The sequence below is a fragment of the Aythya fuligula genome, chromosome 14, assembly GCF_009819795.1.
Source record: "Aythya fuligula isolate bAytFul2 chromosome 14, bAytFul2.pri, whole genome shotgun sequence".
NCBI classification, from domain to species: domain Eukaryota; kingdom Metazoa; phylum Chordata; class Aves; order Anseriformes; family Anatidae; genus Aythya; species Aythya fuligula.
The window spans coordinates 9,523,799-9,548,115 of record NC_045572.1 but is presented as its reverse complement, the minus strand read 5'-3'; the positions used below and the strand labels follow the sequence as shown (position 1 = coordinate 9,548,115).

At 53.3% G+C, this 24,317-nt stretch overlaps 1 protein-coding gene across 1 annotated transcript in view; it reads left to right on the top strand.

The window, feature by feature from the left end:
* The first annotated feature begins 239 nt into the window (after nucleotides 1-239).
* NEURL1B (neuralized E3 ubiquitin protein ligase 1B) overlaps nucleotides 240-24,317 on the top strand; it is a 30,093-nt gene continuing 6,015 nt past the window's right edge. The window contains exons 1-2 of the mRNA XM_032196893.1: nucleotides 240-300; nucleotides 23,224-23,784. Of these exons, the coding sequence (XP_032052784.1) occupies nucleotides 270-300; nucleotides 23,224-23,784 (592 nt within the window). The 5' untranslated portion in view covers nucleotides 240-269. The remainder of the gene's footprint in view (nucleotides 301-23,223; nucleotides 23,785-24,317) is intronic.

Sequence of the window (24,317 nt, the reverse complement as noted above, 5' to 3'; positions counted from 1 at the left end):
CCCCACAACCCCACAGCCCCGGCGAGAGGCGGGGGGACTCAGTTGGGCTCGGATGGGCTCGGATGGGCTCGGTTGTGCCCCGGGTCGGGGCGGAGCCGCTCTATGGGGCGGGGGGCGGCGGCGGGGCCGGGCCGGGCCGGGCCGGGCTCTGAGGGAAGCGGCGGCGGCGGCGGCTGAGGGAGGAGGGAGGGAGGCGGGCGGCGGGAGGCGGGCGCTGTCCATGGCCCTGCGGAGCTCCGGGCTCCGCCGCGCCGCCGAGCGGAGGAGCGATGGGCAACACGGTGCACAAGACGCTGCCAGGTACCGCCGGGGCCGAGGGGAGGGCCGGGGGGTGGCCGAGGGTCGGCTGCGACCCCGGGCAGGAGCCGAGGGTGGGCGGCGGGGATGCTGCGAGCGCCGCCGGGAGGGGTTCCCGCAGCCTCCCTGCCTCCGCGCTGAGCCCTCCGAGCTTCGCCTTTCCCCCTTTTTCTTCCCCTTTTTGTATTTTTCCGTGCAACTTTTTCGTGCAGGAGGACGTTGTGGCGAGTCACCGGAGGAGAAGGGTCAGGAGCAGGAATATTGCCGAGCCTGCCCTGGGTTCAAACTGCCCTTGGGGTGTTTGGTCCCTTTTCCTCCTCCAGCTCCCAAATGCTGGGCTTTTGCCTCCCGTGCATCACGGAGGCAGCTGCCCGCTGGAGATTCAACAGTTTGGGATCGCTGAGCCCTCGCCAGCCCGTGCCTTCGCCCAGTTTGCTTTGCTTTTCTGCTCTGGCGGAGCTCCTGCCTTGCATCCTTTGTACTTCGGGCTCCCCTGAATGAAAAGGGTATTATTAAACTTAGTTGAAGGGGCACGGGGACCTATTGAACGCGCACACACATGCCGCCCTGTAAGCAGCCAGGGAGCTGAATATAGGAATAGAGAGGGGAATGGCTTTGCATTTGGATGTGCCGTGTTTTGTCTTTGCAAAGAGAGGGTACTGGGGACCTGCAAGGCACAAAAGAAAGCTTCTGGCTTGCGGGTTTGCTGTGAACCTGTGGTTCGATTTTTAGTCGCGAGCTCATGCATCTTCTGCTTTCCGTTGGGTGTAAATGGGAAATCTGCTACTTTCACAATACGGAAGTTTGCATTTTTTTAAATACCTCACAAACCGGCACTGTAAGGAGTGCATGACCTTGGAGCAAATTCATTTCGTGGGGCAGCTTTTCAGCTGGAGGCAATGTCAAGGGACGTATGCAAAAAACCCGAGAGAGCCAGGGCTGTATCCTCGGGTCAGGGGAGGTTCCCCTGGTAAGGCTAGACCTTCCCAAAGACAAAATACCTGTGCCTGCTGGCCACGGGATCTAGCCGCGAGCTGTTTTACAGAAGGCTGAGTTGTACCAGCCCTTCTGCCTGTCGCTAGAGCGGTATCTCCTCAGCAGCCTCCCTCTGCACAGCCTGACACACGTGAAGTTAAAAAAAGGGATGACATCAGTTGCACCGCAGTTGTGCGATGAAAGAGTTCCTAGCGGCGCTTCTAAAAGTCGGCGAGAAAGAGGAAAAAGTTTGATGGAAAAAAACTTAAGGCTTGATTTATGCAGACCTCCCAACTCCAGCGGTGTTCTGGTGGCCTAGAAATACGCCGTCCTGTCCTGCCAGGTGGAGACCGTCTTCGGAGAGCTGCTTTGCTGGGGATAGTCCCTTGGCAAACAGCGGTCACATTGCGCAAACCCACGCAGGACACTTGAGCATTGTTGGCTAATGTGCTGTAAGACGCCGGGAGCGTGTCTCTTCCTCAAATTCAGCCGTGTTCGGTTCTTACGGGGTAACGATAGCCAAAAGAAGCTGTTCGCCTGTGACTGCAGAAAAGATTACGGGCGTTTTGCAATTTTAAAGCATATAAATCTGTTTTGTCTAGTTGGACAGAGTTCAGCAATTTTTCATATTGATCTTCTTGGGTACATTGTTTGTCTTTCATTAGCCAAATGTCATCAGGGAGGGAAGCAGGTTTAAGGCTGTTCTTGGAACAGTCATCTTGAAAACTGTAAAGTTTTTCCAGCAGACTGAATGGTTGGATGAAATCCTATTTATAAATGCTATGGCTGTTGAGAATTACTCAAAGATAATCAATCAGAATTAAGTCTTTCCTCTTTCTTTCTTTCTTTCTTTTTATTTTTTTTTTGTCCAAAGCGCACCTTTTCTTTTTCACCCTGGCAGACCGAGCACTGCATTTTCACTCTTGTTTCAACTGACAAAGGAATTGCTCTCCCCTGCCCTATGTGCGTCAGTGGGTTATTTATAAACAAAAATAAAACTCCCCCAAACTAGTATTTGCCTACCTGTTGCGTTAAGATGATTAACTGTAGAAACCTACAGATGTCGTTCCCCTTTTGTTGTTTTGTTCACCATAAATAGCTGAAGGTGGAAAATGCCTTTCCTTTCTGATCAGATGTAGAGGAAGTGTGGAGGGACCTTCATCCTTAGGCTCCTGAAAAAGCCGAACAATCAACAATTCAGGTTTTCTATATAAATGTAAATACTCTCCTCAAACAGTGGAATTAATTTTTAAATCCTGTTGAGCGCCGTTCAACTCATTTTTACATACAGATTTATTCAAAGAGGCTTTCGGCGCTCGTTGCATCTTTAAATCCTTTCTGCCCACATTTCCATTCAACGGCAGCGGAGCACACGGCATCGGCGGGGCAGAAATCTGTGTCGGGAGCTTGGGAACCCCGCGCTTGCCAAGTATCTCATGGTTAGCACACAACGGGTGAAGGCATTGTCAAATTAGCAGCGAGGTTTCTACCCGGAGTGGCATTGAAATGAGTAATAGGCCGGGGCTAATGAAAGGCAGCTTCTATATTTGAACCGGTTGAGGAGGCACTGGAGTGGAAAGGAGCCGAGATGTGTCAGATGTGCTTAACACCGGGCCCCGAGGTGCTGCTGGAAGTCGCTACTGCGGGACGTGACATGTCCCCGCCGGGCTGGCCGCTCCTCGCCCTCCGGCAGCTCCCTGGGGAGCCCAGGCTGGGAGCTTTTATTGATTTTATTGCCTCCCTCTCCTTCACCCCCCTGCCCATTGTTCACGCTCATTTTGCAGGCGGGCGGTTGGGCAAGAGCAAATTTGGGGTATTGAGGCGCGTTGCTTTCCTGTCTCCTACAGGTGAGAGATAAATGAGGGGATGTGGACGTGTCCCAGCCTGCGGGCTGGGCTGATGGCAGCGATGGGTGCACTGTGTTGTATGGCCCCCGTTGGATGCTTTATTACGGCCCTGTACTGGAGTTGCTCTCCTGGGCCAGCTCATTGATGAGCAACGCCCCTCCGCGCCCCAGCCCTTGTGGGTGGCGCGAATTTCTCCGTGCCGATCGCTTCCCTCCCGTAGGGCTGGCGGCTGGACGAGGGCAGGAGACTCCGCGGTGCTTGAGGACAAGCAGGCTGGGAGAGGTTAAAATTCCCCTGACCCGGAGAAGCCCTTACATGGGGCTGGAAGGAGATAGCGAGGAGGAACATCTAGGGAGCGTCGGGAAGCCGAGTGGCCTGGTGGCACAGAGGGGACAGCTGCGGGAGGGCAGGGGGCACTCGCCGGCCAGGGCGTGAGCAAAGGGCTTTGCAGTTGGGATGCAGTTGTTGATCCTGGCCCAAATAGGGCCGCTGGTATTTGACAAAGGAGCCAAATTCCCTTTTAAGAATCCGGCTGGGATCTGGTTGCAGCGCTTCTCCCACTGCCTTCCTCACAACTGCGAGGAATACCAAGTATGAGTGGCATTTGGGTCTGGCAAGGACGGGGGAGAACGGGGCTTGTTCTGGGAGAAATGGCTTCGGTTTCTGATTTTCTATAAATTATTTTGCATTCTTGCGAGCGATGCTTTTAATAATTAACCCTTTCTCAGCAAGCCAGAAATCCCGAGTTTTGACCTTTCCCGGGCTGATGCTCGCACCTCTCAATCAGCTGCAACACGGCAATGGCCAGGGCAGTGGGATTTTTGAGGGTAAAAGCTGACATTTCTGTGTGTCCTTTTCAGTATCCTGATGCCTGTTGTCACAACATATGTACTTCTTTTGAATGAGAGGAGTGATGAAGTCCATTTAGCGGGAAGGGACCTGTCTACCTTTTGCAGGGGGTAAAATCACATTTACAAGAAGCATTTTTATTTAGGTTTCTTCCCTCGTCCCCACTCCCCCTTTAGTTGCTTGTGATCCACTGTAGGAGGAGTTCTCGGCGTTGCGAGCAGGGAATCAGCTCGGTAAGGTTTCTGGTTTGGTTCCAGTTTGACCTCAACAAAACTACAAAATAACACTTCAGGTTGTTCTGGTTTGAGTGAAAAAGATATCTGTGCAGACCAGTTTCTGCTCTGCCTTTGGTTCAGCTCCAAGATTGCAGGTGTTAATCCTGCCTCAGTACCAGCCCCATTTTGCCTGCTTTCCTGCCTCTCTCAGTCTGGGAGTCGAGCTTTCTACAGTCTGTCACTGATTTTGCTGCTGACTCCCTGCGTCACCCCTGAGCATCTTTCTCATACGGTGCCTTGTGCTTAAAGGAGGCAGGCAGCGCTGCTCGGCTCACATGGGTGTAGGAGAGTTCATTAATTAACGTGCAGACGTGAAGCATCTCCAGGAAAAAGGTCGCAGAAGTGCAAAAAAGAGATTAATTCACTGCTTCTTTTGTAGCTTTCTGCTTTTCCACTCTTCAAAAGGAAACCTGTGAAACCGCTTAGCCTTCCCGGTGATTTAGGGCTGGAACTGCCTGATCGTATCCCGAGGACTATCTTTAACCAGCCTTGCGCAGCACATACCCAAAAATGTGCCACAGCCAACTGGCGTGATTAATTCAGCCCTGCCACTGGATCCAGGCTGCTGAGACCGTACAAGCAGCAGCACCCGAGCCCGGGAAGACATCACCTCTTGTGGAAGGCAGTGCTAAATGGAGCTGTGTGTCATGCCCCGTGGCCGGTTGCGCTGTCAGACACACGCAGCGCACTGCCAAGTGTGTCATTAAGGCGAGAGCTTTAAGGAGCTTTGTGCGCTCCTTCCTTACGCTCTCACGCTGCACCGTGGTGTCCAGGTGCCTTCGCTTCTCTTTTGTTGCTTAGAGAGGAATTGCGTTACGAAGAGGTAGGAGTAAATGGCACTTTCTCCTCTTTTATTTCCCCGGATAATTGCCGCTGGTAAGAGGGAGCTGCGCGTCACCGTCTGACCCCGGTGCAGCTTCCCACCTCACACCTAAGCCTGTGGTTGCAGGCAGAGCTCTTGGAGAGCCCTCACCGCAGGCAAAGGAAATTGCTGCTTCTCAGCACAATAAAACCTGACAACCTATGGAGGTGCTTAAGTGTGTTTAAGGTGTTTAATTTTAGGCAGTCAGGTCTGAATGTGCAAGCATTAATGTTTACTTGACATGAAAAGGATGAGTCACTCGGCAGCTTATGCCGTGCTTTTCCTCCCATTCTAGTAAGGATCCTCCTCGCGCACCACGTTCAGTGACTTCTCAGTTAGGAATGAAGATAAGCACCTTGCTCCTCCTTAGCTGCACTTTCGGACAGCCGCTGTCCTTCTGCACAGGTTGCCTCGAAAGGGAACGTTTTCTTTCTCATCAGCATCCCACTCTTTGCAGAGCCCATCTGTGCAGGTTGGTGGCTAACATCAGAGCGGGCTTTCCTCAGCTGGAGCACTGGGGTGGGTTCGGGAGGGGAACAGGGAAACAAATCTGCTGCTCCCAGCAGGGGGATGAGCGGGGGCTTCTTTGCTGGGGTGGCTGCTTGCACGGTGAGATGCGATGAGGCCAGGTGTGATCCCCTGAAATGCGTGCCAGCTCTCATCTCAGCTGCCTTGTGGTGGTTTCCATCTCTTCTTGAGTCCCCAAATGCCTCGTCCCCTTCGTTCGTCTCCTTTCTTGCTCCCTGAGCTCCTTGGCTTGCCGTGCCTGCTGTTGCTTCTTGCCGCAGCATCCAAACCTTGGGGCTGACCACGCCAAGCACCTTCCCGGCTCCTGATGAGCTCCGTGGCTCCTTTGGGGCTCCTGGCGGCACGGCAGAGCTGGCAGAGCACTTTGCAGACCGTACCCACAGGGCAGATGCGCGTGGAGTTACCAACAACTGCAGGAGCTGGGAGCCCGAGGGGCTGCGGGAAGGGAGCTGCCTCCAGGTCCAGCCTCGGGGAGGCTTTTCTGTCTGTGGCAGCTGGAGGCAGCTTTCCTGCAGGAGCATTTCCATATTTTGTTTCGCCTTCTCACGCAGGCAGTTTCTCCACCCTTGCCCTTGGCATCCCTCGCCTGCTGCCTCCTGGAGGGGCCAGCCCTGTCTGTGGCCCACGTGCCTGATTTGGTGGCCCTCATGCCCTTGGGTTGTGCCACCTCCCTGCAAACCTCCCCATCCCATCCCATCCCATCCCATCCCATCCCATCCCATCCCATCCCATCCCATCCCATCCCATCCCATCCCATCCCATCCCACCCCATCCCACAGCAGACTTGGTGTGGAGGAGATGCTGTTCTCTCTGTGTTGCTCCCCATCTTGTGTTTGGCTCTATTTTTTTTTATTCCCTATATGCTAAAAGGCACGAATCACTGGCACGGAGCCATCTGCCTGAAAGCCCTACCCCCCCGTACCTGTGGCTGCCCCGTGGGCTCAGGCCCCGAGTGCTGGCACATTCAATTCCTGGTGCCTGAACAGATGAAGCAGGGCTTCGGGGCGGAGGGAGGGAGGGGAAAGTGATTTCTTGCCTGTTAATTTGTTTTTCCCTCTGTGTCCAGGGAGATCTCTTCCTCTGCTTTGTGTAAGCAGAGCTCGCTTTGCTCCCAGGAGTTTTTTTTTCTCCCATTCTTTCAGACCTCTGGCCGTGGAGCAGCTCAGAGGTCTCCCACCGCGAGGAGCAGACCCCGTTCCTTTCCCTGCTCCTGCGAAACCCTGCCTTTTTTTCCTTTCTCCACCCGCAGCACTGGCATAAAGAAACCGAATCGGAACATACGGAACGACTTCTTGCTCGCTGCTGGAATTACCCAGGAAGGCTCTGTAAAGAAAAGCCATTTAACTGCGTTTCAAAGCTTTTCAGTACAGCAGGGAAATCACATTTAGGGTTTTTTTAAGAGCTACTGCTTCTTTGAAGGGAGAAAAATGGATGCGTTCGTGCTTGTAGAGTTGGGTACATGCACATAACAGGTTTCCTTTTCTAGTTTCGCTGGGGATCTTTACATAATAATGAGACTTCTGGATTTTAGGAGTTGTCCTCTTTTAACCACCCATTTGTCCGTGACTCCTGTTTTCCTGTGATTGCACCCCTGATGGCATCGTGTCTTACAGCTGCATGGCAGAAATAAGTAGGCCACATAAAAGCAAACCTCTGTTTTTCGTAGCCTGTATAATAACGCCGGGAAGGCAGTCTAGAGAGAATTTCCCTGAGCGAAAGTTTTCCATCAGGTCTCCAAATGTCACAGAAAACAGTTGTTTGATTTTTTGCCCTCCTCCGTAACGCGAACGTGCAGTCTGCCAAGCCCTGCTTGACAAGCCGGAGATAAAAGATAGAACAGCCCATTTGGCAGCAGAAATTAAATAATTTCATTCAGGTTTATCTCTCTTTCCTCGGCGATAACTGACGCCGTGGCAGCAGCTTTTCTCAGCCTGTTATCTGTTGTGGTCTCACTGGGGCAGCGGCTGCTCGGCGTGACGCGCTCGGTAGCTCACCGAGCGGAGTTCAGGAGTTATCTGCTGGGCGCGATGCTAAGGTTGGAAGCATAAATCCTAATGAGGGGAAGTGGCTATTTCTTGGGGCCTTGGCCTTGGCACGGTTGGATGGAGATGGTTTTGGTTAACGGAGGAAGCCCGAGCAGAGCTTGAGGTTGGCATCTGGTGGGAGCAGCGGGGCCGGGCTCCCCGTTGTGCCTCAGCTCCAGGCTGACCTTATGGGGCAGGAAAACGATCTGCTGGGGCTGGTGTCCTGACGGGGGGCAGAAGCAGTGCTGGGAGGAGGAGGGGACCACTGGGGCTGCGGTGCATTACGGGTTTTTGGGAGGAGGCAGGACTGGGCTCGGAGCATGGGCTTTCCAGATGCCAGCTGGATGATTAATCCCAAAGCAGAGACTTGGTGGAATAGGGAAACTGGAGCCATTTGGGTCACTGGAGGTCTTAGCAAGCAGGTTTGTTACTCACCCGCTGGGAGGGACATCAGTGGGGCTGGGCCCTTGGGGACGAGGGTGGGCTTGGAGCCACTGCTGGTATCTGCACCCAAGGGGCGCCTCGGCGAGGGGCTCTTTGGCGGTGCTTTCCCCAGCGTGCCGTCCAAAACTCCCAATTACTTCATCCTGCTAAGTGAAAGGGTTTCTAAGTCCAAACCCTGAGATCATTTACCAGCTGGCTGTTGCTTCACGTTCGGTGATGAGAGCATCACCCGGGGTACTGCGCGGTGTCCATTGTGCTGGCTCACAAAGCAGCTCTCACTGCCATGTGATCACTGTCCCCATGTTCATGGGGACAAACTTCACAAAGTGCTTAAAGGACCTGACTTCTACCTGCCAGTCTGCAGCAGGGTTTCTCCAGAGCATGGCAAACGCCACCGTGTGCCAGCAGGGCTGGGGACATGGGTGCAGGAATGGGCCCGGCACAGCGAGCCCCCTGCCAGCAGAGGGGCGAAACCCACAGGATGAGCATCGAGAGCAGACGTGCAGAGAAAGATCAAATGCCGTTAAGTGTCCAGAATCGATGCCCCGATTTTGGGTGTTGTTTGCAGCAAGGTCTGAGTGCCAGACCCTTTGGAGCAGCCGTGGTCAGAGCGCACTTGGGTCAGCGTTTGATCCGTGGGGATGCTGTGGGGCTGCTGGCCTCCCAGCGACCAGCTCGGCAGCTGCCACCCTGTGTAGGAAAACGTCTCTCTCGCCTCACCTTGCAGCCTCAGCTCTTTCACGTAAGACCTTTTGCCTACATGGAATTGTGCAGGACGAGAGATTTTTCTGAAACACGAATGTCTCCTTCCAAACGAGCTCAGTCGACTGCTTACGTTACCCGCTCCGAAAAGGCACGTGAGCGTGCCAAATGCCAGCGTCGGCACACAGATAGTGGCAATAATGGATCTGCTGTCCCTTTGCACCCTGCTTGCTTCCAAAATAACTCCCATGTCTAGACAAAGGATGCAGCTCACCTGCAAGGCTGGGCTATCGCTTCTGTTTGTTTTGCGATCACATAGAAAGTAAGGGTCCAATTTATTTTAAAAGGTTCCAAGAAATGCCTCTGCAACCCCACTGTTTATTCAAAAGAGAAAGAGAAATTCATAATTTATTGAATTGGCGTGTGTTCTGCTGGGATTATTCATTGGAGAAATGTACCGAGCGATTTTTTGTATCCTAGTAACCAGCTATGGTTGCTTTTCCATGAATAATCTTTATGGTTTGACTTGACCAGCCAAATCGAGGAAGGAAAGCTCAAGTAAATTAAATTTATGAAGGCAACAAATTACAAGGCACAGACAGTTTCTTTGTAGGTGAGAGGGAACAGCGTTTTTTTTTTTCTACCCCCATTTAACGACACCATAATCAGATTGACAGATGCTGGCTGCAGTTTGATGGCGCTGAGCAGAACAAGGAGAGCTTCGGTAATTATGAACCGAGCTTCAGAACTTCACTGGTGTGATGTTTGTAATTAAGGACTTGGCCGAAACAGTCCCTTTTTCTCCCAAATAAGCGCTGTGACGGCTCTCAGCACTTCCTAACAGCCCCGCAGGTTCCTTCCCCTTTGTGTGATGGGGGAGCCAGGGCTGGGGATCCCCGCGGCTCTGAGCTCCCTCCTCCGCTGCAGGCTCCCAGGATGAACTGGGAAATCCCTTCCCTCTGCTCCAGTTTGGGATCTGGTACCCGAATAAGACTCATCTGCCTGACAAGGATGCTGGGAGGCTTGGTTGGTAAAACACCTCGGGGAGCTCGTTCTCCCTGAAACGCCGGCCCCATGGGAAGCAGCTGGAGTTTGTCACTTCAGCCACGTGCTCGCGTTTTCCTCTTTGAAAAATCCTTTGCACTAAAATTTAGCCCCGTTTCAAAACTGGGTTTCAAGGTACCGTGTTTATTGTGAAACCTCTCTTGCTCTTAGAAATGTTAAAAGCTATCTTTAGAAGCAAAACAAAAACAAGAATTTGCTTCCAAGCTCCCCGGAGATGTTTACTATCTCTTCCACCCTCTTCAAGCATCCAGCTGGCCATCCCGAGAGGGCAGAGGTATGCTCCTTGCAGGGAGGTCAAAACCGCTTCGCATTTTCAAACAAACTATTTTCAAAACATCTTTTTATACCCTTTCCTATTTGGTAAATGTTTATACAGCCGTGCAAAAAAACCCGTACTGCTGTAAACACCGAAACCCGCGGGCACGCCGGCAGGATCAGTCGGTGAGCCATGTCAGGCAGCCCTTTGCCAGTCTCGCGGGTTTGCCTTTGAGCTTAAAGGTATGAGTTTCAGAAGGGGGGAGAAGCTTTTCCCCCGTGCCTTTGGCCCGTGGCCATTTATTTTCCCTCCCTGATTTGCTCCCTGCCTCTTGCCCTTCCAACAGCTTCTAAATGAACCCAAGGTGGTGGGGAGGAGCGTTAAGTGGGTCAGTGCCCAGGATGCTTTCCCTTTCTGTGCTGCTGTTCCTGTGCCGAGCCAGGACATCGCTTTGGAGCCGTTGCATCTCCAGCCATCCTTCATCACAGCAGACTCATCACCCGCCTTGCCAAGCCAACGCTCTTCCAAAAACCCTATCTTTTTCATACCCTTTTCTCCCTGGGGCTAGTACCGGCATTGGGAGTATGAGTTTTGGCTTGTGTCTGTCTGTGGAAATGAAGGATGAGTTGCTGGAGGGAGCGATGCTGCCTCACAGCTCACCACACCTTGCGGGGTGGAAATGTGGCACTTCTTGGGGAGCGACCCCAGGACTCTGGGGGATCTCAGGGCAGAGCTGCTGGCTGAGCTCCGTCCTTTCTCTGCCCCCCGCCACCCTGGGGGCGTGCGCTGCACCGGGGCTTTCCCCAGTGGGGATGGTTAATTCTGAGAAAGAGGAGGAGGACATCTCCCCATCCCAAACACCGTGGGCCAGCCCTGCCCACGCAGAAAATACTCCAAATCAGTGGTTAGAGCTAGGGGAAATTAGGTGTCGACAGGAGGCAGATGAGAAGGACGGAGCAATGGGCACGGTTCGGGGCACAGATGCCAGCCAGGAGGAGCGCTGCAGGACTCCTGTCCCCGTGCCAAAGGACAGGGGGCTGCCCAGTGGCTTGGACTGGGATGTGTCATGGCTGGGGCCGCAGCAGGGAGGGTGTCCTGGTGTCACCCCCTCCCTGCTGGGCACCTCCTGGAGCTGGTAAGGGGCCCCATGGCAGCATCTCACGGACAGGATCTCTGAGCACAAGGAGCCCCGCAGCTCGGGAGCTGCTGTGTGGCCCTGTGGCACTGCCTGTGGCCAGATGAGGGCTTCTGGTGCTTTACAATCATTCAAAGATTCTGCTGCTGATCCTGCCTTGCTGGGTGGCCCAGAGAAGCCTAAAGGGGTGAGTTAGGAGATGGTGCTGTCTTGGCCTCACCGAGCTCTGCGTGCACAGGGGGCAGAGCCGAAAACATCCCCAAACGGACCGGGTTTGCCGGTCCTGGGCTCTGTCTTAAAAAAAAAACACTGCAGTGGTGCTAAGGAGAGGATTTTCTGGTTGGGAACCAGCACTTTGAGCACCTCTCCCAGCTCCAGCAGCTTCTCTGGCTACGGGTGCTACACGCGGGTGTCCCCCGGGAGCGGTGCGAGTGCACCTTGCGGGGGGCCGCGCGGCGCGTGCCGCTGCTGGAAGCCCTCCATGGAGCGGTGCCACCAACGTCACCTCTGGCCACCGCCGCTCCCCGGCGGAGCTGTGCCAGGAGAGACGTTGGCCACTGCCACCGAGCTGATTTTCAACGCTATTTTTAGACATCTCGAGTGCAATCCGGCTCAGCTGAAGCCAATTCCTCGATGTGCTGGCAGGGGCTGGGCGGGCGCGGGGGGACGCGCGGGGAGGCGTGGGGGAAGCCGGGCGCTCCCCTTCCTCTGCCAGCAGCGGGTCGCTGCGGGGGACACGCTGCTTACAAGAGGCTTCCCTGCAGCTCTCGACACCGCTTCCCAAACGAGAGCAGCCTGGGGATGCCAAGACGCTGCTCTGGGAGCAGTGGCACCGGTTACACCAAGCGTCCTGAGCATTCGGGACTGGGGGAGAGCCCCCACGTGGGTCCGTTTTGGTGCATCGGGTCTTTCCCTACATTTGGCATCCCTTTTTCCACGTGTTTCCAGCTCAGAAGCCCCTGGGAGCATCACACAGCATGGTGCCACGTGCTTGGAAGAAGCCACGGGACGGCGCGTGGCCGTGCCGCTGCCTGGGCTTCTTGTGGCCGCAACCAGCAGAGGCTCTCGGCTGTCAGCACACCATCGTGGAGCTTTTGTCTGCTAATAAAGCTGTGCTCCGCAGTAAAATACAAAAAAATCAACAACAAAAACTAACCAAACGAACCACCCAAAGAGAAACAAATTCTTTCCCTCCACAGTTTCTCACTTGTGATTTATAGGTGTGTTTTTCCAAGCACATCCAAACAGGGCCAGCGACCGACTCTGAATTAAAGTGTGACTCTGCCAATTGAAACAAGAGCCATCTGGGTGGAAACTGGAGGTTTTGGACAGCTGTTTGTGTTGTTTTGGTCAGGGTTTCTAAAATTTTCAGCTCCACAGTTAGTGAGGAGTGTGCCGGTTGGCCATACAGTGGGATTTTATCAGTGTAAGCTATCTAGGAAGAATACAAAAAACCTTAAACCAGCCATAAAAACCACAGCAGCTCACATCTCCATGGCAAAATCTTTGAAGTTACTGACCGAGCATGCTCGGCTGGATGATGGTCCAAGCTCCACTTCAAAAAGGTGGGAAAAAGTGACAAAAAGCAGTGCTTTGCGCTGCCTGCTCCTCCCCTGCCAGGCAAGCGTCCGTGTGGGATCACTTTTGAGGCTGTTTGTTTGCTGGATAATTCACACATCAGCCCCCATCTCTTGGGAGCAATTCCTTCCTTTGAGGGAAGGAGCAATGAAGTGCTTTGGCCTTTTTTTTATTATTTTTTTTTCCCCCAAGAAAAGTTGGCTTTTATCTTCAGCAGTGCAAGGAAATGCCTCCCAGCTCCGGATTCACCTGGCTTTGTCGTCTGCTGGCTGCGGTGCAGAAGGAAGAGCAACGGGAGAAAAATGTCGACTGAGGTGTGCTGGGATCAAATCCCGCTGGCGTTAAGAAGATTGACACGGAGGCTTAAAAATAAACCTCTCTTGCTCAAAACCTTCTTGTGTTGAAATAATTGAAGACATTTGAGCTGCAGAAAGGGGCTGAGGTCATTGTGTGTCCAGTAATGGTATGACTGTATTTTCTTTTGTTTGGACAGTTTAATGTCTTGAAGTGGCTCTTGTTTCCTCTTATTAATTCCTGTAAATACCGTGGAAAAGGATCTCACAGCTCAGCCACGCAGCAGCCAAGTGTTGCACAACCCGCCAGCATCTCTCAACCTGGCTTTGTAGCACAGCAGAAAACTGTGCATTGCAGAAAGCTTCAACCCAGGAAAAAAAGGATGTGTCCTTTTCGGTGGAACGTTTTCCTCTGCTTCTGGACCAGCAAAGAAAGCTCCTTTTTTTTTCTTTCTTTCTTTTTGGCTTTTCTTCTGAAGATGCCGTGGATGCCGTCTATTTGGAAAAAGCTCTATCTTCATCTGAGCATTAACTAAAGCAGCCATCGATATATGTACAAAAATTGTGCAGGTTGGACTGCGCATTAACAGGGTGAAGTCCCATCTGCATGTTTATGATGAGAAGGTCAAATGTTCAGCAAAAGACCTGTAAAATTAAGGAAAACACTGCAGAATCACGGTGTAGCAAGCTATGTGAGCTATTCCTTGTATTCAGAATTACATTGCTTGTGGTATCCAGCACTAAGTCTCCTTATCCCTGACATCGTGACCATCTGCAGTGGCATTGCAGGAGCTTTTCCTGCAAAGCTGAAGGTTGGTGGTGTGCTGAACCCATCTCTCCAGTCCTGGGGCTGTGGTTTAACCCAAGCCCTGTCTTCGAGTAGAGAAGAGGATCTGAACAGTTGGGAATGCTGCCATAAAAAAAAAAAAAAAAGCTGTTGCAAAAAGAGGCAAGGAAAAGACCCATTATAAAAAAAAAAAAGAAATCGAAAAAAGGGGAAAAGAATCCTTAGCTTGGATGGAAGAACTCCAAAAATAATTAACAAATTAGCCTGCTTTCCAGCTGTGATGAAATCACAGGAAAATCACGGAAAACTGCAATGACAGTAAATGACTTGAGAAAATAGGGGTGAAGGAAGAAGAAACGAGAACAGTGTGGACGAGCAGGGCCCTCCCCTGTGCATTGCCGTGCTGCAGAAGCGGAAGGAATGGGAGAACACAAACTGCTGAGATGCAGCCCAGAAAGCCATGCTCGTGTGAGCTAGCTGGAAGCACGGGGTGCACATTTGGGTAGGAAACACCCGCACTGGGGGAACGCCGGGGCAGGAGAGGCAGCGCTGGATGGGAGCTGTGAGCATGGAAAGCTGCTGGAAAGCTGCTTGGATGTGATGCTCTCAGCCCTTTGGGTGGCTTGGAAAGGGGTTGGTTGATAGCAGCCTGGTCTTAGAGCTCCCTGATGGGGTCCCTGGTGCTTATCCTGGGTTAGACCCACCATCCAAATCCCCACGGTGGGTTGCCTGTAGTTTGCCAGAGCTCCCACCACCGAAATCCCCTCTGTGCCTTGCGATTCCTGCAGGGGAGCTCTCCTGGCAGAGCGGAGGAGCTGTGCTCCCCCCCTCCTCCATTTAATTATAACCAGTTATTCCCATCCCTTTGCCCTGTTTTGGATTCTTTACATATTGTTTCTGAAAAGCTTAGTGGAATCACAGCCTTTGTATATATAAAATATAGGATGATTGAAGACCTGGCCACTTCTTTATTTAGCTTCCTCAGCCATGCGTTCCTCCCAGAGCATTTTCCCCTCTCCCTGCCAGATCACTGTTTAAACTGTGTGTAAATACAAAGGGAACTATGGACAGCATTTAAAAATGCTGCACCATCTTGGGAGCAGGGCTGCTGGAAAGCACATCTTCCTAGAGGCCTTTTTTTCCCCTTTCCCTGTGGTTTTGCGGCTCCCTTAGGACAGATCCAAAGCCCTCCTTGGGTGCCACTGTTATGTCTAATGGCTCTCTGGTTGTGAACTAAAATAGCTCCATCGGTTTTGCTTTTAACTGAATTCTTCCCTGTCCTCTGTCTGTAGAGAAGTTGTAATTAGGAGGAAAAAAAAACCACACACACACACAAAACAAACCTTACAACTGCTGTGTGGAGAGGAGATAAAGACGGCAGTGGCTTCTGCAAGAAATCTGAAGCAAAGAAAAATAGCAGGTTTGTCCCCTGTATCATGAGCATTTCTTGGAAAAAGCTGAAAGCCCGAATGAACGGCCCGGCTCTCCTCTCTGCTCCCGGAACATCACTCCAGGCTCTCTCTTCATCTGCAGTTTTTGTTCCCATGCAGCCTGCGAAACATTTTGGTGCTCCCGTGCAGGTTTCCTCCCGTTTTCACCGCGAGCAGAAGGCGCCCTTGGCTCGCAGCGCACCTCCACGGGTCCCACGGCTCGGGTGCTGGCCCCTCTCCAACAGCCTTTTGGGAAGGAATCGACGTAAATTGTGTATGGTCCGGATTGAGAGTGGTGAAGGCGATGTGAGCACTGGCTCGGAGGGTGTTTGCAGAGAGCAACGGGACCAAAAGTGAGGCTCAGCCACCTCTTCTGCTCCTCATGTGTTTTTTTTTCTTCCTGTTCCACAAGCTGCCCTCCCCATGTGTTTGCAGGGGCTGGGTGGGTTTCCTGCGTCGGGGACAACAAAATTCTTTCCCCCTTTTTGTTCCTACATCGATAGGCTGATGGAAAGGATGTGCCGAGCTACAGCGCTCTTCCCATGAGCCCTGGGTTGAAACACCGCGATGGGATAAAATCGCTGCAGTGAGGATGCTAACAGGGAATGCATTTCATTCTCCAGTTTCATTAAAAGCCATGAACATGGGAACGACGTGGCCACTAGTTATAAATCCCCGTGCAGCTGGTCAGAAGGAAAGGGGCTTGGTGGAAGCCCCTGACACCGTCAGTGTCAGCGATGCCACCCACTCATCCTCTCCTAGCTCTGCAACACATCGCTGCTGTGCTCGGGGAAAGGAAAAACCCTTAAAACGATGGGTTTTAAACACAGAGCATCGCTCTGAACAACATTTCTGAGCTGTTCGTGCTGTTTGTAGGAGAAAAAGAAAGTCTTGGAAGCCAGGAATTAATGAATGGAGAGAAGCTGGGGACGAGGAGACAAACCCAGGATCATTTTTAGTCTATAAGCTATACTCTTAACGAGGATCCCGTGCAGTAACACACGAGGGATGTCCCACGGACACAACAAGGGGTCCTCCCTGCGGGCACAGCAGCCCCCCAGCCCCACTGGTGGCGTGCTGTGGGTCCTGGGGTAGCACTCAGGCTGTGTTTGCAGTCTGTGTCTGTCAGACAGACCCTGGTGGCACCACAGCCCATGAATTAAGAATATCTCTGCAAAAATCTGTATTTGAGCCATGCTGCATGGTCAGAAGTCCTCTCCTCTAATGACCGTAGGAGCAGCCCGTAGAGACGAAAGCACCCCAATTAATGGGGCACTAATACCCCATTTCTGTATGCAACCAAAGCAGAACCCGACGGCTGCAGAGAACCCGAGGGTTTTCCACCCCTCTGCCCCTCTCCTCCCTCCCTGGGTCCCCGGCTGAGATCGCAGCCCCATGTGCCCAGCAGTGCTGGGGCTTGCAGTGCCTTGTCCTGCGCTGTGCTGCCTGCTCCTGGAGAGCAGGGAAAATCATAAATCCCAGCGATCCGTGCTTTAATTGCTGGCTGACAAGCCGAGCAGTTAGGCTTGGAAAATATTTAGTTTGCTAGCGCAGCAGTCGGGAAGCGTTTGCGGAGTTGCTCAAACAGCTGTCCGCTGCTTATTTCTTTGCGCTTTTGATCGCTTCCCAAAATTGTGCCGTGGGCTCTGAGCTCAGGATTAGGAGATGAAGTGAGCGCGGCAGCCCCTTGCTCTCCCCGCGGTACCCTCAACTTTATAAAAAAGGGGAACAATTGTGCAAGCAGATGATGCATCGAGTGGGAAGCCAGGGTTTGTGCTCTTGGTGTATGAAACTGCACACTTTATTTCATTTCTTTCTTTATTTTTATTATTATTTATTTATTTTATTAGTGGACACAGTCCAAACATTCCCTGTAGGAGTTATTTATAGTAAGAGTGGCTGCTCCGTTGGCTTTGACAAGGTGTTTTCATCTTTGGCCAGGAGACAAACGTTCCGTCTAGTTTTGCATCCCGCGTTTCATGACTTTCAAATCCCCGACATCCCTCAAAGGCTCCTTGAGCTCTTTCTTGGCTCTTGAGCGTGGCCTTCCCAGCAGCACAGCTCTGGGTGCCGGGGCCACGCTCCCAAGGCTCCCCACCCGTCCTGCAGCTGCTTTCATCGCTCGCACCGAAGGACTTAAGCGGGGATTACGCCACGACCCCTGCCTTTCCTCCATCTCTCTCCCGCTCGTTCCTGCTCTGTCTCTCATTAACCGAGTCTACGAATTTGTTACTAGAGTTGCAGACTCATTGACCCAGATTTGCTAATCGTACGGGGGAGAGGAGATTGCTTCCCTGCCTAATCGCTGGCTTCTGTGTGTTCGTGGAGCTATTTATATGCAGGAGAACTAAAAACCCGTAACAAAGAGGGGGCCAACTTTGCAGTGGAATTCATGCGTGCACAATGGGAGGTAAAACAGGAGAGAACGGAGGGGAGTGCAGGGGGCTCCCCTGTACTTGCAGGCCCGTCGGGAGATTTGGGGATAGCAGACCCTGTGGGATAGCAGACTCTCTTCTGAAAATGCAGCACCATCAAAGCCTGGCTTTGGATGTATCAGGCTTGCTTTCCTTTACCACCAGGAGACAGTTTCTTGGCTGTCTCACCTGTGCAAGGCGATAAATAAATAAATAAAACCACCTGTAGGTCAAAATATCTTTTCATTTGGTTCCAGATTAGGAAATGCTATTCTGGTTTTGTAGTTTTGCTTTTTTTTTTTTTTTTTTTTTGTAGTTTAAATGGTTTTTCATTCGCAGGTGATGAAAAGATTTATTTAATTCAAACTAAAGCAAGTCTGTGGCCAAGTTTAAGGGCCAAACACCTTCAGCCTCAATAAAAGAAGGCAATGGCGAGGTGTGGAAACTCTTGAAGGCACCAGACAGAAGGAAACTGCTCTGTGCTTGTTACGGTAGGGAGGCACAAAGGCAAAGAGACGTAAAGACCCAGGGACAGAGAAGGAATGAAGAAGTGATATGTCCCTGTTAGAGAGGGTGTTTCTGATTACCTGGGGACGACGTGCTGATGTTTTGCTGATTTCCAGCCCGGCTGGATGAGCCTGACCTTACCAGCACGTGCCGGCAGCGCTGCGAGCCTTGGATGCGCTCGCTCTTCGTGCCAGAGCTGCCAGGTGGGGACGTGGCCTCGGAGAGGTTCCTGCACGGCCGAGTCCTGGGGCTGGGTGATGGCTTCTCGCTCAGGGAAGGGTTTTGTCAGCACCTTTCAGCCTCGGGGCAGGCCTTCTGCCATGCTTTATTTTCTGCTTTGAGCCAGCTGGTGCAACGTGGAGGTTGACAGTGGTGCTTTAGCTGCACTTCTGGTGTTCTGGCTCCGATGCTGCCGTTGTTATATGGTGTTCGGTGAACTGGGAGAGCAAGGGCCTGGGGTTGTTTTCCTGCCAAGGCAACTGCTCTTTCCCTGCTGCTTTTCAGCTGGCATGGTCATGCTTTGCGTTTGCAGGAGCTCCCCACAGCACACAAGGTGCCTGCCTCGCCAGGTAGTTATGCTCTGTGAGAAACGTGTCTCCTCTCCTCTCCCCGCCTTCCCAAGTTAGTCTCGTAGAAAATGTCACCAAAGCCGTGTTTCCTGCGATTCTCTCCAGGCTCTTACATCTCCTTGACACCTCAGTTTCTATCTCACTCTGTCGCAAGCGAGCTGTGTGGATTTTTTAACTGGCTGGAAATCTGTCTGGGGTTAGAGGCGCAGGCAGGGAGACCTCTGTCAAAGCAGGGCTCTGGACTGGTCACGCAAACCACAGGGCTTTAAATGGGGCTATTTATTAATTGTACGGTTGTGTTTTCCAATGGGTGCATGTTTGAACCACCAGGATGTCTGGAAACGAGGCGGGATTCATGCAGCAGCCGTGCGGTGCCGTTGGTAGCCTGGCTGCAAACTCACCCCGCCGAGCGTGGAATACATCAAAGCCGGCACTTCCCAGAGAGCTCCGACACGTTTTTCATATTAAAACACGAAACCCAAGCGCCAGCAAAACACACCGTCTAGGCAGAGGGCTAAATTTATATGTGAACAGATTTTTATCTCTTGTTCTCAGCAGATAAGATCACGCCGGGGCAGCACGGGGCTGGGCTTTGTTCAACGCGCAGCGGGGCGAGCGCGGCGCCGACCCCGCTCCTGCTGCTCCGTGCTTGCCTTTGGGTCCGCGAGGGCAGAACTGCTGGAGTGCCCTGGGTGCATGAAATGTGACCGCATCGTCCCGGCCTGTTGGGCTTTTCCTGCTTGAAAGCCAAAGCCACCTTGCCCCCGCTCTCCAGGAGGCTGGTTTAATGTTCAACGGGGCTGTTGCAGCGGCGCCCCAGCTGTCTAGTGTCGTAGGAAAAAGTTGTAATGCTGCTGATAGAGAGACGGCCATAAAGATAAGGCACGGGGCGTGGGGTGGGTTCCTTTTCTCTCGTGCAGTGAGCGTTAGTGGGTCAATGCCACGCTGCACGCCACCCTTCAGCCTTGGCTGTCCCCGTGCGCACAAGACGGGTCACCACGCTGTGCTCTGCCAGCTGCTACCACCGGGACTGCTCCCAGGGATTGCCGTTCCCCTTACATCCCCCTTTATCCTGTCTGTGTTCCTGTTCAGCACCTGGCTGGCCTGTATCTTGCTTGCCCTGTGATCCTGTGCTTTGTTTGTCAGGGATTTATCCCCGGGTCCCAAGGAAAGGGACACGGGGCGCAGCGAACACCTCTTGACGCCGCGGTTGTACAGTCAGTGCTGACCCTGGGGTTACGCATGGCACTCCAGGAGCACGGTGCCCTCCTCCTCCTTTCCTCCCTCATCATTTTCTTCCTCTGCCTTTTCTTCCTCTTCCTCACACTGCTCCTGCCACCCTGCTGGGCTGGCTGCATGGGGTCAGGTCGGGCAGCGTTGGGGTCAGCTCCCAGCCAGCTGCCCAGCCTCGTGCCCTGCACAGCAGCGGCTTTCAGAGAGCTCTGGCTCTGAATTTCACCTGCTGCTCTCAGGGGGGGTACCGTGCTGCAGCAGACCTGATGCCGTGAACAAACGGGTGAAAAAAATGTGTATTTTTAGAACTGGAGCCGTGACACATATGTGGACTTTTGTCCAGGGTTTGCCTACTGTAGCTTTTTGACATGCAAAACGCGTGTTTAAAAAAAAAAATCTCCAAAGGTCAGCGCAACCTAAGAAACAAATGTGGCTGCCAGGTGAGAGCAGAAAGGAAAAGCAGAAAAAACTCCGGCACAAAAAGCAGCAAAACACTGGATGGGAGCTCAGGGCAGCACCCAGGCGTGCCCGGTGCTTCGTGTCCCATCCAATGGCCCGGGACTGAATGGTGATTCAGGGAGTGCAGCATCCGAGAGCCTCACCATTTGGGTCCTCCTGGCTTCCCGCGGGCTGGAGGGATGCAGGTTCTCTCTTTTAGATGGGGAAGTGAGGCATAAGGAGAAGAAAGGACTTGCTCAGAGCGTTGTAGGAGCCTTGGAGCTGAAGGAGGAGTTGGTGTAGCTCCTGACTGCCCATCTCGGCATCGAGGCACCATCGGGTGGTGTTTCTGCCCCGGGTTTGGCTGTCGCTACCCCTCTGACAAGTTTTTGGGTGGGAAAGCCCAGGCAGGAGAGGGGAGGTTCAGCGGGGATTAGAGCACTAGCAGAGGGCCTGAAAGGCGAGCCTAACCCTGAAAGCTGAGCTGCAAACGAGGGCAATTCAGAGGCACAAACATCCTGCTGAGCTTGCCTCGTCCCCTTCGGTACATAATGAGTAAAACACATGCCCGAGCGTGGTGCTGAGCAGGTTTCGGTGGGAAAGCCGTGCCTCCCCTGCCGTGGTTGTGTCAGGCTCTGGTGCTGGTGGCAGCCGGCAGGTGTTCGTGCCGGGGGAGCGGCGTTATAAATAAACGCTCCCTGCATTTCCTCCTGCAGGCTTTCCTATTGTTTAGGCACAATATGCTTTCCTGTTTTGAAAAAACAAAACACCAGAAAAACAAACAAAAATAAAACCCAACACTGTCCTGAGGTTGCTTTCTGGCAGGGCAGGTGGGAAGCAGCTGGAGGGGGGTGCCCCCTGCACCCTCTGTCCTCCGCGCGCCCTCACCGTCCCTGCACGCAGCCCCTGGGCACCTCGGAGCCTGTCCTGGGAGCACCGCCAGAAATTAAAACTCTGCCTAACGTTAAGATCAACTTAATTTCATATTTTTAATCATTTTTTTTGGCCTGAAGGCCCCATGGATCCAGGAGGAGCAGGTGAGTGCAGGCACAGCCAGAAGAGCGGCGGCTCCTGCGCGGCGGCACGGCTTGCCGGCACCATTTGCAGGCAGCCCCGCGGAGCAGCACCCACGGGAGCAGCGGGTGGCATCTTCTGGGCCTCTGGTTTTTGGGAGGCAAAGGCCCGGGCTCTCTGCTGTGGGATACAGCAGCCGGGGGCTGTCTCCTGCCCGTGTCCCCCAGGTCGCTGCCTTCTTGGCCTTGGCGCTGGAGTGGTGAAGCCCCCGCAGGCAGGAGGGCAGGGTGGTGTTTGCTCACGTTGGTGCACAGCAGGATGAGCGGTTCACAGTCACGTGCAGGTCGAACAAAGCGCGCACAAAGGCCCTTTTCTTTAGCCTCTGCGTGTTCCTGTCGTAATTCAGGACTGCCCCGTTTGCTCGGTGGAAGCAGGAGCTGGCAGCCTCAGCTCTTCGGCTCCTGTCGCAGATGGATAATGCAATGCTCAGCTCCTGCCCTGCTCCTCCTGCAGACACAAAGATGGGGATTACTTTCCAAATGCCTTCATTGATGCCAGCCACAAATGCAAGCCCCAGCTTCTCGCTGCCTTCTGGGTTTTTCCCTGCTGAAACAATCCCAGCCGAAGTGGTGGTAGCCCCGTGGTGGTGGTCGCAGGGGAGCCTGGTCCCACTGCATTTGGGGCTGTGCAGGAGGGAGCATCTCTGCCTCAGGGAACTTACAGCTAAGGCTTAAGATTAGAAGTGTTTCTTTTTTTTTTCTTTTTTTTTTTCTTTTTTTTTTCATTCCTGCTTCACGCCTCTGTGAACTTCACTTTAGGCCTCAAATCTGCTTTTTCCCGAAATCGGTCTCGAAATTGCTATTGACTTGAAGTGCTGCAAGATCTCGCTCATAAATTCTCCTTCTCCCATCTGTAGAGGGAGGGTGGCAGGATTTCTGCGCCATCTGTGGTGCTGCGAAGCTGCAAACAAGCGTTGGTTACAAGGAGCTCTGAGCTCCAGCGGGAGGCTGCGTGTACCGGCGAGGCTCTGCGGGATGAGCTGTTCCTTCCTGGGGCTGTTGGGTCTGGCATCCGAACCAGGGGCTGGGCTGGGAGCTTGGGGAGAACACGCTGGCGATGCAGGGGGAGTGCTCCAGCTGCGAAATGTCTCGGTGTGTGCGCTGCTCAAAAGCAATGTTCATCCTTACAGAATTAAGGGACAGGAGCCGGTGGCTGCACAAAAACGCGAGGCGTGCCCCTCATCCTGAGCACCTCTGATCTTAACAAGCATGACTCTCACAGACTGTGGGAATCTGGCCCCGGCCGGCCAACAGGATGATTTAACCACACGTGCCTTGAAATAGGAAATGGGGAGCCAGAGTGAGAGCATCAGGCCCTTCCGACTGCAGTCGGATGCATCTGACGGGAACAAAGGGATGCTCTCTGCCCAACTGCGCAGGGCGCAGAGGGAAGCTGCCTAGCCTTTGCCCCCGGGAGCCACATTTGCCTTATGTTTGCATAAAGCTGGGGGCCAAGCTGCTGGAACAAAGAGCAGCTTGTGGCCGAGCACGGCATTTTAAGGCTAAAGAGCCCTGTGAGCAGCAGCGCAAAGCGCCACGCCGCTGCCCTGCCCGGGGAGAGCCCGCGGCGGAGCTTCCCGGGCTGAGCGCACGCGGTGCCGGGGCCGAGCCCTCATGCCGGGTGCCGTTTTCTCTCCCGCAGACACAAGCCACCAGACCCGCTCCGTCTCCAGCCGCCCCTACTACAGCCTGCCCAACAGCAGCCATGAGAGGCGCTCGGTCCTGGCCGTCACGGAGCCGCCGCGCTTCCACTCCCAAGCCAAGGGCAAGAACGTGCGGCTGGACGCCCACTCGCGCCGCGCCACGCGGAGGAACAGCTTCTGTAACGGGGTCACCTTCACCAACCGGCCCATCCACCTCTACGAGAAGGTCAGGCTGAAGCTGGTGGCCGTGCACCACGGCTGGAGCGGGGCCCTGCGCTTCGGCTTCACCATCCACGACCCCTCGCAGATGAGCTCCGACGACATACCAAAGTACGCCTGCCCCGACCTGGTCACCCGGCCCGGCTACTGGGCCAAGGCTTTGCCAGAGAGGTTCGCCGTCAGGGACAATATCTTGGCCTTCTGGGTTGACCGTCACGGGAGAGTCTTCTACAGTATTAACGACGAGGAGCCGATATTGTTTCACTGTGGTATTAAAGTTTCCAGTCCTCTCTGGGCGCTCATAGATGTCTACGGGATTACCCACGAAGTGCAAATACTCGGTGAGTGTGTGGCTGGGCTTGCTCTGCTCGCGGCTCTTTCCACAGTGGAGAGAAAATGCATGGTCTCTCTGGTTGATCGCTTCCACAGGACACTTAAGAACAACTAATTATTATTATTTATTTTTTTTTCATCAAATTAATCATTTCTCTTTTGGCAGCGGTGAGGATCCAGAAAGCAATACGGTTCGGGGATGTCAGTGAAGGGAAGTGCTGAGGCTGTGCATTGTATCAGCTGTGTGATGGAAATCTCTACAAGTAACTTTCTCCAGCTTTTACTTAGCTGGCTGTGCTGCTATGGCATGGAAAAACGTGGTGCTGCTTGCCAGCAGGGTCCCAGGGATCGAAGAGACAAAGACAAGCAGCTCTGCTTCCCTTTTCTTCCCCAGCTACTGCCAGTCCACTGGAAAATTATGACCCATTCCCCATCCATGTCCTGGCACCCTTCCCCAGCCCCCCTCTGAGCTCTCGGCCTTGGTGGCCACCTAATTTGGCAGTTCAGCAAGCTGTGTTTGCAGACGTAACCTGCCTTAGCC